The sequence below is a fragment of the Pelodiscus sinensis genome, chromosome 9 (assembly GCF_049634645.1).
Source record: "Pelodiscus sinensis isolate JC-2024 chromosome 9, ASM4963464v1, whole genome shotgun sequence".
Classification (NCBI taxonomy): domain Eukaryota; kingdom Metazoa; phylum Chordata; order Testudines; family Trionychidae; genus Pelodiscus; species Pelodiscus sinensis.
In genome coordinates this window covers 32,311,434-32,325,814 of record NC_134719.1, presented here as the reverse complement: position 1 = coordinate 32,325,814, position 14,381 = coordinate 32,311,434, and the positions used below count along the sequence as shown (strand labels likewise).

The window sequence follows — 14,381 nt, the reverse complement described above, 5'->3', positions numbered from 1 at the left end:
CTATTAGAAAGCACACTGAGTTTGGGTGAAGGAGAAGATTATGACTGGGGATAAGAGATTGGGGTGGAAAATCTGAGCGGGTTTTGTCACCTGGAGGAGGAATGTAGGAGGGGGCACAAGGTCTGGGAGGGGGTATGGTTGCAGGAGCAGGGCTGCAGAGGGTATGGGTTACATAGAATAGGGGGCAGAGGATCGGGGGAATGGAAGGACTGAGGTGTCAAAGGCAGGCTCTGATCAGGAGGTGCTTACATGGGTTCCTCAGCCAGGTTTCTCTCCTCCCCCTGGGTTCATAACGTAAAGAGTTGCTCTGAGCAATGCAGTGGGGTGGGGAAAACAATGAACCTGACACAGGCTCCCACAGACCACATCCGACAGCTTGGGAGGGGCCATATTTTACCCACCCCTGCTTTAGATGTAATGTGGATTTCCAACCCTCTGACTAAATGATGTGTGAAAATCCCAAAGTCTCATCATAGACTACTCATGTGGTAGGTAGTATTCAGCTACCGTTTGAGTCACTGGGAAGGTGTTTTGTTACAAAAGGAACCTGAAGAATTTCCTACCTAGATACAGATGGAAAAAGAATGGGTCAATATCAAGAGAACAAAAAGTTTAAATATACAAATGTAATGTAAGAAGTTTTAATGAATGAAAATCAGATTTTGAAGTAATTTTTTTTTACTAATTAGATAATGTAAATAATCAAACAATTAAAGTTTCATGTTAGACCAAAATGGTGATGTTGATTTAAACAAAACCAAACAAAAACAAAAACAACAAACCATTAGTGAAGCAGTTCTGAAACCAATTTGATTAAAACAATATCAAATGTAATACAGGACCTTAAATTCCCCTCTTCATAGGGAACAGAATAATTACACAACAAAAACATGAAAATGTCACTGATTGCTAGAAACTTACCCTCCTCATTATAGAGATGGCTTCTGTAGAAAGAAACCGTGGATATCTTACTTCATCATTTACAATACTGTCAAAAACCTCTTCTTCATCATCTCCAGGGAAAGGTGACTATGAAAAAGTAGTTTGGGGAAGAAAAAAAGACAATTTCATTTTTGGAAGATAAATTTTAAAATCAGACTATTGTTTCTTAATAAATGAAAGCAATCTTTTTCTGCTGTATTTAAGGCAGTGGTGGGCAACTGGTGGCCCACACGCTGCATGTGGTCCCCTGGGGCTCCACCTGTGGCCTGCAGACTCACAAGTTGCTCCCCCACGTGCTCTCGTGCACTGGGGCCATGAAGCCCCACACTTCCTGCTTCCACCCCCCAGCACTTTCAGAGGAGCAGCAAATCACCTCTGATTTGTACTTTGTCTCTGCTCCTCCCACTCCCAGAGCTAGAATGCCATGCTCCAAAAGTGCTGGGAGGGAGGGAGGAAGGGAGGGAGAAAAGCAGATAAGTGTGAGGCTCCGATGCCCCAATGCACGAGAGGCGTGTTGGGGAGGGGCAGCAGACAGGAAGGACACAGGGCTGCAGGTAGAACCCCAGAGAGCTACTCTGGCCCACTGAGGTGAAGAAGGCCACTCACATGGCCCACCCACCATTCCTGGTTGCCACTCTCCGATTTAAGGTAAGGCAAAAAAACCTCTGAACTGCCTTCAAAATGAAAGGTCTTAATACATCAAGTTATTTTCTCTCTCTCTCTCCCTCTCTGTAATAAAGTATTTTTCTATAGGGGAAAATAGAATAGTAATTTTTATAAGCAGACAAGGCAGGCCACAAGATACTGTCCATTAATCATTTTTAAAATGGTTTATTTTTTTTTTTATAAATAGTTTTCCCATGCCCTGCAGCATAAATAATAAACTACCTAGGGTGTGAAAGCATTTATTAGTACAGCAGACCTCCGATAATCTGGCACCTTTGGGACCCAGAGGATGCCGGATTATCGGATATGCCGGAGTATCAGGAAGTATTCTGGCAGGGGGGCTGTGACAGGTCTGGAGGGGGTAACGGAGGGGGTAAATGGGGAGGGGAGAGGGAGGAAGTCGGGCAGGAAACGGCGCAGCATGGGGCCAACCTGGCAGCACCCCAACCCGGCAGCCATGGGGCCAACCTGAGCAGCACTGCGGGACCAACCGGGCAGCACCCAAGCTGCTCTGCTCCACGGCTTCCCCAAGTCCGCCACTGGTCAGTTTCAGCAGCAGCGGACTCCAGGAAGCCGTGAGGCAGAGCAGCTGGGGTGCTGCCTGGTTGGTCCCGCAGTGCCGCTCAGGTGAGGGGTGGCGCTGCGGGACTAACACGGCAGCACCCCAGCTGCTCTGCCCCACAGCTTCCCCAAGTCCGCCGCTGCTGAAACTGACCAGCGGTGGATTTGGGGAAGGGTGGGCAGAGCAGCCGGGGTGTTGCCAGCTTGGTCCCGGAGCACTGCCCCTCACCCCCCTGCTCGGTGCCGGCAGCACCCCAGCTGCTCTGCTCTGCAGCTTCCTCAAGTCCACTGCTTGCCAGTTTCAGGAGCGGCAGTAGTAGACTTGGGGAAGCGGTGCAGAGCAGCTCCAATTGTCCAGCTGGCCGAAGCACTTTCGGGTTCTAGTTGGTGCCGGACTATCGGGAGTGCCAGACCACTGGATGTTGGACACTTGGGAGTTTTACTGTATTTGGTTTCAGTTGGCTGCCACTCCAAGGTAATGTGGTCATCCCAAATTCATTTTGATATAACATCACATTATACCAGCCAGCAGTTTTTCAGCTGTGATTTATGGACATTTGTAAGTCATATGATATTAGTGTACCTAGTTTCCATCTGAAGAAATAGTTAGAGGTAAAGATAAAAAAGGACAAAAGTAGGTTGTGTGTTTAACATTTGTTTTAAAAATAGGACAAAATGCACATTGCATTAAAGACAGCTATTAAAAGCAATATAGAAGTATTTATTAACAAACAGTTTTATCACTGCTAAGGAATTACTGCAATTAGGGCAGGAGGACAGGTAATATTAATTTATGTCTATATTGCAGAATTTTTAGGCTACTAAAAGAAAACAAATTGGACCATTCACTAAAACGAAGTATGAAGAGAAAAATGGCACTGTAGCCATGGTATGAGGCACAAGGATATAAAACGAGAGAAGGTAGGTAAATCTTTTATTGCACCAACTTCTGTTGGGGGAAGGAACAAGCCACCAACAGAAACTGGTCCAATAAGATCTATTACCACAACTAACTAGTGTGTTTCAAAAGAAAAGCAGTAAGTCAAATCTAGTATATATTTGAGTGAGTTTGTCTGTTCAAGAGCTAAACAGTAAGAGCTAGGACCACAGAATTTGGTATACAGGTTCCTTTTATCATAACAAAGCAAGGTAAGAGTTTGGTTGTGCCAGGAACACAGGATGTGCCTGGAATGGGATTGCTTTTCATAAAACCACACAGAAGAGAGACAGAATCATCAGGTAGGTGAGAAAAGCTGTCTGGGGGGTGCAACCCTCCCCATCCGGGACTGTCCCAGCCTTGAGCCTTACACTCCGGTACGTGCCCTTTAGACTGGGCAGGAGACTGGGGAAAGGCTGAAGCCCTCCCCATCATTTGTACAGGAACATTGCTAACTGTTCCATTTCAGAGTGAGGGGAAGTGCACAGTTTGCTGCATTCCTCAATTTGGCTGGGAGCAGATGAACCTGGACCTGCCCCAGCCAGGGGATATGCTCCCCTCCCCCTGGCTCCAAGCTGCTACAGTGAAAGAGAGCTGAGGTGGTCCTTTTTCCCTAGGGTAGCTTGCAAACTGAACCCCTCATCCCCAACCCCCCTCCAGAGTAATGATTTAAATAAAGCATGTACATTTTCATTTTATTCCCCCCCCCCCAAAAAAAAACACCACAAAATTAAGTTAAGGACCTGAGCAACACCAGATAAATCTTCTAGCATTAAATGAATGTGTCCTGCATCATGACTTACAGGCTGTGGTATTTTTTTTTTAATATCTAATTTTGCTTGGAAAAAATTAACAATTTGGGTTACGATCTTAGATTTTTTAAAAAAAGAATTGAATATTTTTTTACCCTATATTCTGAATTTGCATGTCATGAATGGCTGATGGTAGACCTTCAATCTTGTTTTTGTAAATCTTCCTAATAAGTTAATGTAAAGTTAAGTGGTTTGAAAGCTATGAATGATTAAACTGGTATTCAAACTGTATAGTGCCACTGAAGTCAAATAAACTTCAATAATGCTGAGGATCTAACCTGTGGCTCTTTTTTTGGGGGGGGGGGGGAATGGGGGGGGGGGGGGGGGGGTTAAAATCACCAGCACCACAAAAGCCATGCCATCAAGTTCTCTCATTAAGATAGCCCATAAAAAAAACTACAGTCAAAATATCAGATATGGAACCAGACCTATATGACATAATACTTGTAAGCTGTAAAAGGTTGGATATTCTAGAATTTGAGAGCTAGAAATAAAGTTTATTTTTGTAACCATGATAGATTTTTTTAAAGCTTGCTCACCACCACAAGACTTTGATGTCTGTATCACATATTTTTGCTACTACTATGCTTACTTACCTCCCCAACTAGCATCTCATAGATCAGTACACCAAGACCCCACCAGTCCACAGCTCTTGTGTAAGATGTTTCTGTCAACACTTCTGGTGCAAGAAATTCTGGAGTGCCACAGAATGTGCTTGTTCTATCTCCAAATCCCATTCCTGAAAAAAAATATGATTTTTCATAAGAAACAAGGTATATTCTTATTTTACAAATCTTTTCCCCCCATTTGCCAGCCGTGCACCATCTTGGCCCTGAGTAGCAAGCTGGATTCTCTTTTTTTGCACATGACTACCAGTAATAATGATTCCGCAACTCAAAGTAGACCCTTGGCTATTCCTTGGTCATCACATTGAAAACAATGTGCTTGGAGACATGCAACAAAGTGGAACTCAGTAAACATTCTGTTAGCACATAAGAAATGGAACACGTTTGTCACTCTCAGAACTGCAACCAGAGCAGGTAAAAAGTAGAAAAGTAACACTTATTTTACACAATCATTTTTCAGAGCAGAACTACATTTTAAATTATTAGAATTTCTTCTACCAGATTCTAGCATATGACCTCAAAGTCAAAGAAAACCTTACACAGGATTTAACTGAAAGTACAGTAATTCCTCATTTAATACTATAGATACGTTTCAGAAAATGATCGTGTTAAGTGAAAACGTGTTATGCGGGGTCAATTTTCCCATTGAAAGTAATGGAAAAGATGGGGGTTGTGTTTCAAGTGGTGGTGTCTGTTGGGACCGGGACATAAGGTTGGGGGAGAAAGGGGACTGGGTTACAGCAGGGAGGAGAGGTGTTTTGCTCTGGGGGAGGAGAGGGGAGGAAAATTGGGTTGGGAGTACGCCCCTGTGACGGGTCTGCCAGGACCCACACTGTGTCCGGCGAGGAGGGGGGGAGGGATGGGTTGCCAGGGAATGGTGCAGCAAGCGGCGAACCCTCCACTGCTTTGCAGGGAGGTGGGGGAAGCCCCGCGCAGCTGCTGGCGATGGGCTGGCTGGGGAAACCTAGCCACTGGACTGCAAGCGGGGCTGGAGGAGAAGGAGCAAGGCGTCCAGTGAGGAGGAGTCAGCAGGGAAAGGCGTGGAGAGCAGTGAACCCTCCGCTGCTTTGCAGGGAGGTAGGGGAAGCGCCGTGCAGCCACCAGCAATGGGCTGGCTGGGGAAATCGTGTTATTCCGGGGACAGTCATGTCATTCAAAAAACGTTCCCAAAAAAAATCGTGCTATTGCGAAAACATGTTAAGAGGGGCACGTGTTAAATGAGGAATTACTGTGTACACACTATATAAAAAAGGTGACATAATAAATCTCAATTAAAGCTGCCATGATTATTATTATTGGTATTACCACCGTTACTAAGAGCCCTAGTTAGAGACTGGGCCCCCACTGTGATAGGGACTATATGTTGCACCAGTGCTGACTAACAGTATTACTGTAGACATCACAGTGTATACATGTGAATCATAATATGCTCAAGAGTATCCAAGTGGTTGGGATTGTGAAAAAATCTGGGGAAAACATTCTAGCCCTTTAGGAACAGAATAGGGCTGACAGCTTGCATCTACTGCTGCTCTTCTTAGGGAAAATTAAGGTGCTGCTCATCTACAGTCATTATAACACAGAAAGAAGAGGGGGAACCCTCACAGCAGCCACCTGGGTGATCTCCAACTTTAGGGTCCTTTGTTTCCACTGTTCTCCAGCCAAGACAATCCCAGAGATATTTTCCTATGCTGACAGAGTAAATGTGCTAGGTGCTTGTATTTCTAGGACTGCTTAACTGATAGCCAAGTATAATCCCACTAAAAAAAAATTTGAGAAAAAAAATAAAGAGCAGTTACCTTCTTTGCAAAGACCAAAGTCAGCTATTTTCACAAATCCGTCTGTATCCAGCAATAAATTATCCAACTTCAGATCTCTAAAAAGCAATATTTGAAAGTAAAACAGAATTACAGATATGGCTACAGGGGTACTCATTAATTCACTCGAAGGTAAACAAGTTATTAAAAATAAAAAAGCAGTGCAATGTTCCTCTTAAAATACATTTATCCCTTTTATGAATTAAGACTTCGATCAATAACTGATAGTTTATACTCATAAATATGTGAGAAAAGTATGCGAGAACAAACTTTTTAGTAGGATAGAAAAAATACAATAAATAAAAAGATAATGCTTTGGGTAAGCAAATCAGGGTAGAGTTAAAGAAAACAGAGAAACGGTTAAAATTCCAGTCTTGAGAAAGTGATTACTCACCTATAGACTATTTTGTGCTCATGTAAATATTGGAGTCCAAGAACCACACAAGCAGCATAAAATCTGATTGAAAAATTAAATAAAGCTTGAATTTCGGTGCATTTCCATCTTGCTTAATTAATCTGTGTTTCTATTTATCATCTTATGAAGAGTGCAGATAGTCTGCAGAAAGAAACTTCTCTTCAAAGGATTTTTTTTTAATATGTGGTACACATGGAATTTTATAAAATCATAAGTCAAAGCTTTAAAATTAACCTGGTAGAAGTTCCAACAAAAGTGGCCCTGACCTATAACATTTTGTCTGCCAATATTTTCATTTTCCTTAGCACTCGTTGCCATAATTTTCAAACACTTGCCACTGAAGCTGGTACTTTTATCTTATTTCATGTAACATTTTGAACCGACTACTAATTCTTCAAAACAGCATCTAAAAATATTTCATATTTGCATCATGACTGCCTACAAACTATTCTGACCATTCTAAACAAAATGGCACATCATTAATTAGAACATTTTATTTATTTATATATTCTAACAAAATTGGATTGTATGCATTTTTAATGAGACTTTAACATTCACTCCATTTAAGTTTACTGGAGTACTAAATAAAGCGGTCTAATACACAAGCATGCAAAGACAAGCAAACTTGAACACAGTTTTTTCAGCCCACTCAAACAGAACAATTCATATCAAAACCTTTAAATATTTAATGGCATTAAAACTATGCACACTTACACTGCTCTTGGTTCAGAAAAGACATCAGTATGAATATGCATCATCAGGTCTCCACCAGCAGCATATTCCATTACAAAGCAAACATGATCTTTGGTTTGGAAACAAGCAAAAAGGTTCACCAAGAAGGGATGCCGTACACTATTCACAGTTTCAAAAATTCGCTTTTCACACATAAGGCTGCCAAAAGAAAATATTTTAGCAACAAAACTTAATATTGAATGCTGTATTACAAATTTCAACATCCCGTATAGTACAATTAGTTGAGACCTCCCTCTATACCCCCCAAAAAACTTGAATCTTTTGTTGATGGTATTTGATACTCTCTAAAGAGTAAAAATCCAGCATTGAACTTTGAAATTTTTACTGTACAACTTTACTGACTTTGAAGAGAGTCATATGACTAATGTCTCAAGAAACGCTAATACAGTAAAACTTCGATGGTCCGGCATTTGATGGTCTGGCACTCCTGATGATCCAGCACCATCAGGAACCCGGAGTGCTCCGGGCAGCCGGTCCATTGGAGTTGCTCTGCCCCCAGCTTCCCCGATTCAGCTGCTGCTAAAACTGACCAGCAGCTGAATCGGGGAAGCCGGGGGCAGAACTGCTCTGCTCCGGGGACAGCTGGTGTAGAGCAGCTGGGGTGCTGCCAGGTTGGTCCCACAGCCCCAAGGTGTGGCGCTGGGGGGGAGGGGACCAACCCGGCAGCACCCCAGCTGCTCTGTCCCAGGCGTCCGGATTCAGCTGCTGTTGAAACTGACCAGCGGCTGACTCCAGGAAGCCCGGGGCAGAACAGCTCTGCCTCGGGCTTCCTGGAGTCAGCCACTGGTCAGTATCAGCAGTGGCTGACTCGGGGACACCTGGCGTAGAGCAGCTGGGGTGCTGTCAGGTTGGTCCAGTAGGACCGCACCTCGACGCTGTGGGACCAACCTGGCAGCCCCCCAGTTGCTCTGCCCCAGGCGTCCTGATTCAGCCGCTGCTGTGAGTTCAACTGTATGTCAAATCTCTAAGTCATTTTTAATATCCCTATCACTACACAGGCATTTGATATGTTCAATGCACTCCAATGGTTTCTCAGATTTGGGTAGGAATATTTTAATCTTTTCAAACAGATGTTACCATTGTCTTTGAATGGGATATCTTTAGTTCTAACCTCTGCTTCCACTGCTACGCTTTCTAGCAATTTTGCATCTCTTCTTGTGATAATCCAATCAGGTCAATATTACTAATGAAACACAGATGACTAATCTTTTAAGCCAGCAATGGACACATCTATCAGTGTCTCTTAGTATTTTCTTCAAAATAAAGGTTGAAGAAGGTTCATGATAACAAGCATTCTGACTGGCACTTGCCCTCTATTCAAACCAACTATTTTGCTTATGCCCCAAACACAAAAGATTATATGCTTCCATGTAGGTTTATCTTTACCCTTATTAAATTTTCACCAATTCTGGTCTGCCATATGATTTCCCAAAGAGGTTCGTCCTGTCAAAGAGGCTGTCAAACATCGTAGCAAAATTCACAAAAAATGTCCACTATTCTACAACACACTAATATAGCACATGGGGATTGAACATTTGCTTCACTGTACACCTCTATCTTGGCTACAATTCTCTTTGGTATGATATGCAGCAGTATTTTGCTAGGTGTATCAATGACATTTCCTCAAACAGCTGGGTCTCCCCTTTTATGAACAGGAACCATCAGTCCAAGTTTTGAGCCATCTTTCAGACTCCCAAATCACAACAAGTTTATGGTATGCCTGGATAAGCACCTCTCCTCCACTGTTGATTAATTCTGCTTGTATTTGTTATGCACGCCAGAGGTTTTACTGCTTTTCAGTGTCTACACTGTCAGCCTTTTTAGGTGTAGGTTCATTGGGATAAGTTGAGCTTTCTTGTATAGAACCCTTAATGTGTTTCACTCATATTACAGAGTTCTTCTTGACAATATCCATCTCAATTACTGGATGAAGGCAATTTTCCTGAAAAGAATATTTTCACAAAAGAGTCTTAATTATTTGATAGGCCTTCTTAGTAGTATTTGCCACAAAAGGATTCTGTATGTTGATGCACTGTTCTTCAAGCCAAGTTTCTTTTGTCACTTTAATCGGTGAATCAGTGACTCTTTTGCCACATTTATTGTTATATGGGAATATTGCTCTCATCAGTCTTCCTTTTTGTTCTTAGTTTCCTTCAACAATCACACAATTCAATAATCTTTGATCTAGCTTGGATTTGAATTTCTGGGGAAACATCCATTGTCTCCAATGAAGCAGGAAATGTTGCATTCTATCTGATGAATGATACCAATGGAGAGTTCAGCAGCTTTTGTTCAATTATCTTCTTGATTTCCACTTGCTTTGCGGACTTTAAGTCTGCCAATCTTATAACAGACTCAGAAAGTACTTGTTTTAGGCAAACCTGAAGAAGAGTTTTGTGAGGCGAGAACCTTTTTTGAGACGGCGTCACTAATGTACAGAAAAATCAATCAGGGGCCTCATACAAGTTAGAAGCAAAAAAACCCCTCAACTGAGGAGAAAGACACTTCCCACATTCCCCTGCACACCAAAGCCTAGGGGGGCCCAGGCTAGTAGATTTTGCGTGGTCCAGACCCATGAAGGGATGTGGGGCTGGAGTTCCAGCATGGGCTCCCCATTGCTGGGGAAGGGAAAGCCCTGAGCCCCAGGTTCCCCATCTCTGCTCTAAAGCTTGCCTCTTTCACCAAAAGAAGTTGGTCCAATAAAATGTATCTCTGTACCTCTATGAATACAGAGCTCAGTTTTGGTAGAGAACCTCAAGTATAATTTTCCAATTAGTTTATGACTAATTCTACAATCTCAACATGTATCTATGTAAGTAACAGTTTTCCCACTTTTTTGTATATTATACATAAGATGAGACCTTTTTGCCAAACAGATCTTCAATAAATGTTTTAAAGGCTATTATGCTGCATGTGCAAATGTCTCCTTTTGAAGCCCTAAGGGATAAAAATAAGTGGAATACATGTTGCCTCATAACTATGTTATCTATGTTCTTAGACCTACACACACAATCAAATCAAAGGGATTTGTCCCTCCACACAACCTCAATTCAGTACTTCAAGGACTGATAGAAGGTCCCTCTTCGCCCCTTCATTCTGTTCATATATATTTTCTCTTTAAAACGAGTGGTCGTAATTACTGTACACTGTTGGCAAGAAGAATAGAGGATGCTGGAAGTTTGATCCATTCAAGAAGCTTTCATACAGTTTCACTGGGACTAAGTGGTTTGTTAAAAAAAAAAAAAAAAATCTTCAGGACTAGGTTTCCTTGTAACTCAGGAATTAATATTTCAGTTTAGAGATTTTCACATTTTGTTGTAAACCTCAAATAGTTATAGAATGCGATCACAACATTTATTTTAAAATAGCACATTATTTGCAGATTCAGTAAAAGGGTGGTTTATTTTGGGCTGCTAAGTATGGAATGAGTTTCTAAAAGTCAATGAGTTTGTTAGATTGCCTATATAAAAGAAACAGCTGACTCTTGGTTTTAGCTATATTTCTCTTTCTGATAGATTTTATTCTAATTAAGGTTTTTGTTTCCTGGGCTCTGAAATTATAAGCTTTTTTAAAAACATAGGAACGGTTACCTGGAATCAAGTTTTTTTTTTTTTTTTTTTAAAGCCTCAGCATTTGGATGTTTGGTCAACAACAGTTAAGGCAACATTCCTCAAGAAGGTACACTCAAGAAACCATATATTAGCCCATCCCATTGATAGAACACATAAATTACCCTCGCCCAAATAAAAAAGGAGATTAGTTGCACTCAGAAGATCTACAGACTAACATTAAAGCCTCTACTAACAGCAATTTCTTGTATGCTAGGTTTCCCTTTTCCTGTCAGTGCAAATATGAACTTAATGGTTCCTGACTGATACAAAACTCATGGCAACCAAATTTGCAGCTACAATCTCTTTCCACTGTAGCCACTTAAGTACATATGTATAATCACAATACTACTTTTTAATTAAATACAACTAAATTGAAATACAGATGCATTACATGAAATTTCTCTGCTAAATATAACCTGACGTCTCACTCTGGACTCAGTAACATTATTCTATTGAAGATTATGATATTTTACAACCTAGTCACTATTTCCTGCAGAGGAAAAAGCATACATTATATATTAATAACTTTTTTGAAACTGACCTGTCTACTTCATCGCGAGCAACAATGTCTCCTTTCTTTAATGCTTTAATAGCAAACATCTCATTTGTGTTTTTGTATTCAGCCAGCAGCACCTAAAAAGAGAAGATAAATGGTTTATTCAAACAGGTGAGTTTTTGGTTTTTGAATGCACCTCTAGTTATAAAAAAAAAAATTACCTTTCCAAAATGGCCTCTACCTAGTACAGCACAACACCTAAAATCTTGCAGACTAAATTGAAATCTTTGTGTTCTGTAAAACAGCAATGAATATAAAAAGTTACAGGAAAAAAAAACCAAGTTAGGGTTATCAAAAAAACAGAACACTAGGTTTGTTCTTTTTTTGTTTGTTTTTACCTTTTGTCTTCTGGCTCTCGTATATTTGTACACTTTATGTCTCTGTGTTGAATTTCAGGCTCACAAATTATTTCAGATTGGAGTTTTGTAACAGTTATCTCTCTCTCATTTTCAAAATCAAAAGCAGTTTCTGCATCCTATGAAAGAAGGAGAAAAAACAGAAATCTAAATTTAGAAAATTAGACTGCTGAAGAATGAAGAAATCTAGTATATTTAAGGAAACTGAAGTAAAAAAAATACTGTTAAACTTCAGTGTGAAATTCAAAATATCAATTAGCCTAAAATGCTATATTTACTGACAGCCTCTTAAATCCTATTCTTTAAAAATCATTCCAATCTTTATGGATACTAACACACACTTTTCTATAAATTGAAGGAGTATGGTTTTTGGGCCCATAAAGCAACCAATAGGAAAATACTCAAACCACAGAAAAAAAGACCAATCTCCATAACCAGTATAAAAACAAATCATGTGCAATTATGTACAACAAGAGTCTCAAACTCATGGCCCCGGGAAGGGGCAGGGCTTGAGAGACAGGAACAGATAGTTCCCTCAACCTGCGAGGAGTCTGGGGCTGAATTGTGTAACTTCTCCAGCCAGGGATGGCCCATGGGCCGTGAGTTTGAGATCCCTGATGTGTATATGAAATTGGACACATTTTAATATTCTGTATTTAAAGTAAGAGGAAATACAATATTATGTAGTTGCAATGAGTTTAACACAGATATTAAATATTCAATTAAAATGTGACATGTTCTATGCAACACTTTAAGACTAGCTTAAATGTCTTGCCTGATTGGGTGTATCCGGTGCCTTTATTTCAGATGAAGATTCACATATTTCTCCAAGAGATGACGCACGGGGTGGAACAGATGGAGGTTCAGGTTCAAGTTCGAAGTCCAATTTGGCTACAGGAGAGTCACTTATGGGGGAAAAAAACCACACACGCACACACACACAGAGAGAGTACAATGAAGGCTATTTTATAGGATTAAAATACATACAGAAACCAGTTTAATGTTTTTAGAAAAATCTTATTTTCCCTTTAAAAAATGTAGCAAAATGGATGTCCAACTAGAAAATGTCAAGGTTTTAAACTGCACAGACTCAATAAGGAAGGTTTTTCATTTACACGAATAAATAAAAACCACACCATTACTTTTGTATGTAAATTTGGCTTAAAAAAAAAAAAAAGATTTACCTAGCTAGCCGTGCTAGATCAGGAATGCACGTATCAACCACTGGCACTGTAGCAGGCACAGAAGCTTGAGGGCTGAAGGTACCAGAATGATTTACTGTAGGAATAGCTCTTCTCACCAGCCTCCCCCAAGTGGCAATATTAATATTCATTTGAGGGGCTCTGAGAAATGTTTTGCCTGTAGATATTGTGAATAAAGAAAATAGAGTGCAAGTAATTTCTTTACATATTACCAAAAGCTATAATTAAAATTCATCAACTTATAATTTATGGAGAACAAACTGAATTTGTCATGTTCTTTAGCAATTTTCAACTATTCACCATTAAATGCAACTACGTAATATACAATTCTAAGCAAAGATTTTTGAATGTAATATTAAAGATTTAACTATCAGCAACTTTATTTGCAATTTCATTTTAGGACTGTACATAAAACATGGCAAACCTGTACAATATTTTATAATTTAATTGTAATGCCTAATAAATTGTTACCTTGCTGTTTTGAAAAAATTTTCTTTTGTCTCTGGAGTTTTGGTCTTCTTTCAATAACTGGATTAAAAAATGTAACCTGCAGTTCAGATAATTTGTATATTATAATTCCACTTCCAGAAAATAATGCATTCTTAAGAGTTTATTAAAAGCCATCTAAAATATTCTGCCATTTAATTATTTCAAATGTGGCTGACTTTTTGCATTACGTGCTCTTACCTCTGCAAATAGAGTACCCTGTGGCTCAAGATAGAGACACATGCCATGTCGCTGGTTATCTAAGAAATCTTCTAACCTCAGAAACTTCACTGCGCATAGAGACCTCCAATCACGCCAAAAAACTGAAATCTCTAATTCACGTGACTATAACAGTAAACAGAAGAAGGATTACTTATGAATTTGCAATCAAACTTATACGATCCAGCCCCTCTGATGTTGAGATGGATACTGTATACAAAAGCTGCAGGAGCATGCTCACATTAGGATGATGTAATTAGCTCAGTCTACATAAGGGAGTTCACCCTTCCACTCTAAGGCTATGTCTACACTGCGCAGCTATTTCAGGATACTTGTAGTATCCTGAAATAGCCATTTCATATCTTTTGAGCAAACCCGTTATTTTGAAATATAAGAGGCTCACTATTCCAACGTCCCTGTAAACC

At 40.3% G+C, this 14,381-nt stretch overlaps 1 protein-coding gene across 1 annotated transcript in view; it reads right to left on the bottom strand.

Annotated features, from left to right (window-relative positions):
- PKN2 (protein kinase N2) overlaps positions 1-14,381 on the bottom strand; it is a 106,834-nt gene that overhangs the window by 11,616 nt on the left and 80,837 nt on the right. The window contains exons 9-20 of the mRNA XM_075936412.1: positions 13,939-14,082; positions 13,723-13,798; positions 13,234-13,408; positions 12,825-12,954; positions 12,032-12,168; positions 11,855-11,927; positions 11,679-11,770; positions 7,488-7,664; positions 6,753-6,815; positions 6,341-6,417; positions 4,515-4,657; positions 922-1,029 (exon numbers count right to left, since the gene is read on the bottom strand). Of these exons, the coding sequence (XP_075792527.1) occupies positions 922-1,029; positions 4,515-4,657; positions 6,341-6,417; positions 6,753-6,815; positions 7,488-7,664; positions 11,679-11,770; positions 11,855-11,927; positions 12,032-12,168; positions 12,825-12,954; positions 13,234-13,408; positions 13,723-13,798; positions 13,939-14,082 (1,395 nt within the window). The remainder of the gene's footprint in view (positions 1-921; positions 1,030-4,514; positions 4,658-6,340; positions 6,418-6,752; positions 6,816-7,487; positions 7,665-11,678; positions 11,771-11,854; positions 11,928-12,031; positions 12,169-12,824; positions 12,955-13,233; positions 13,409-13,722; positions 13,799-13,938; positions 14,083-14,381) is intronic.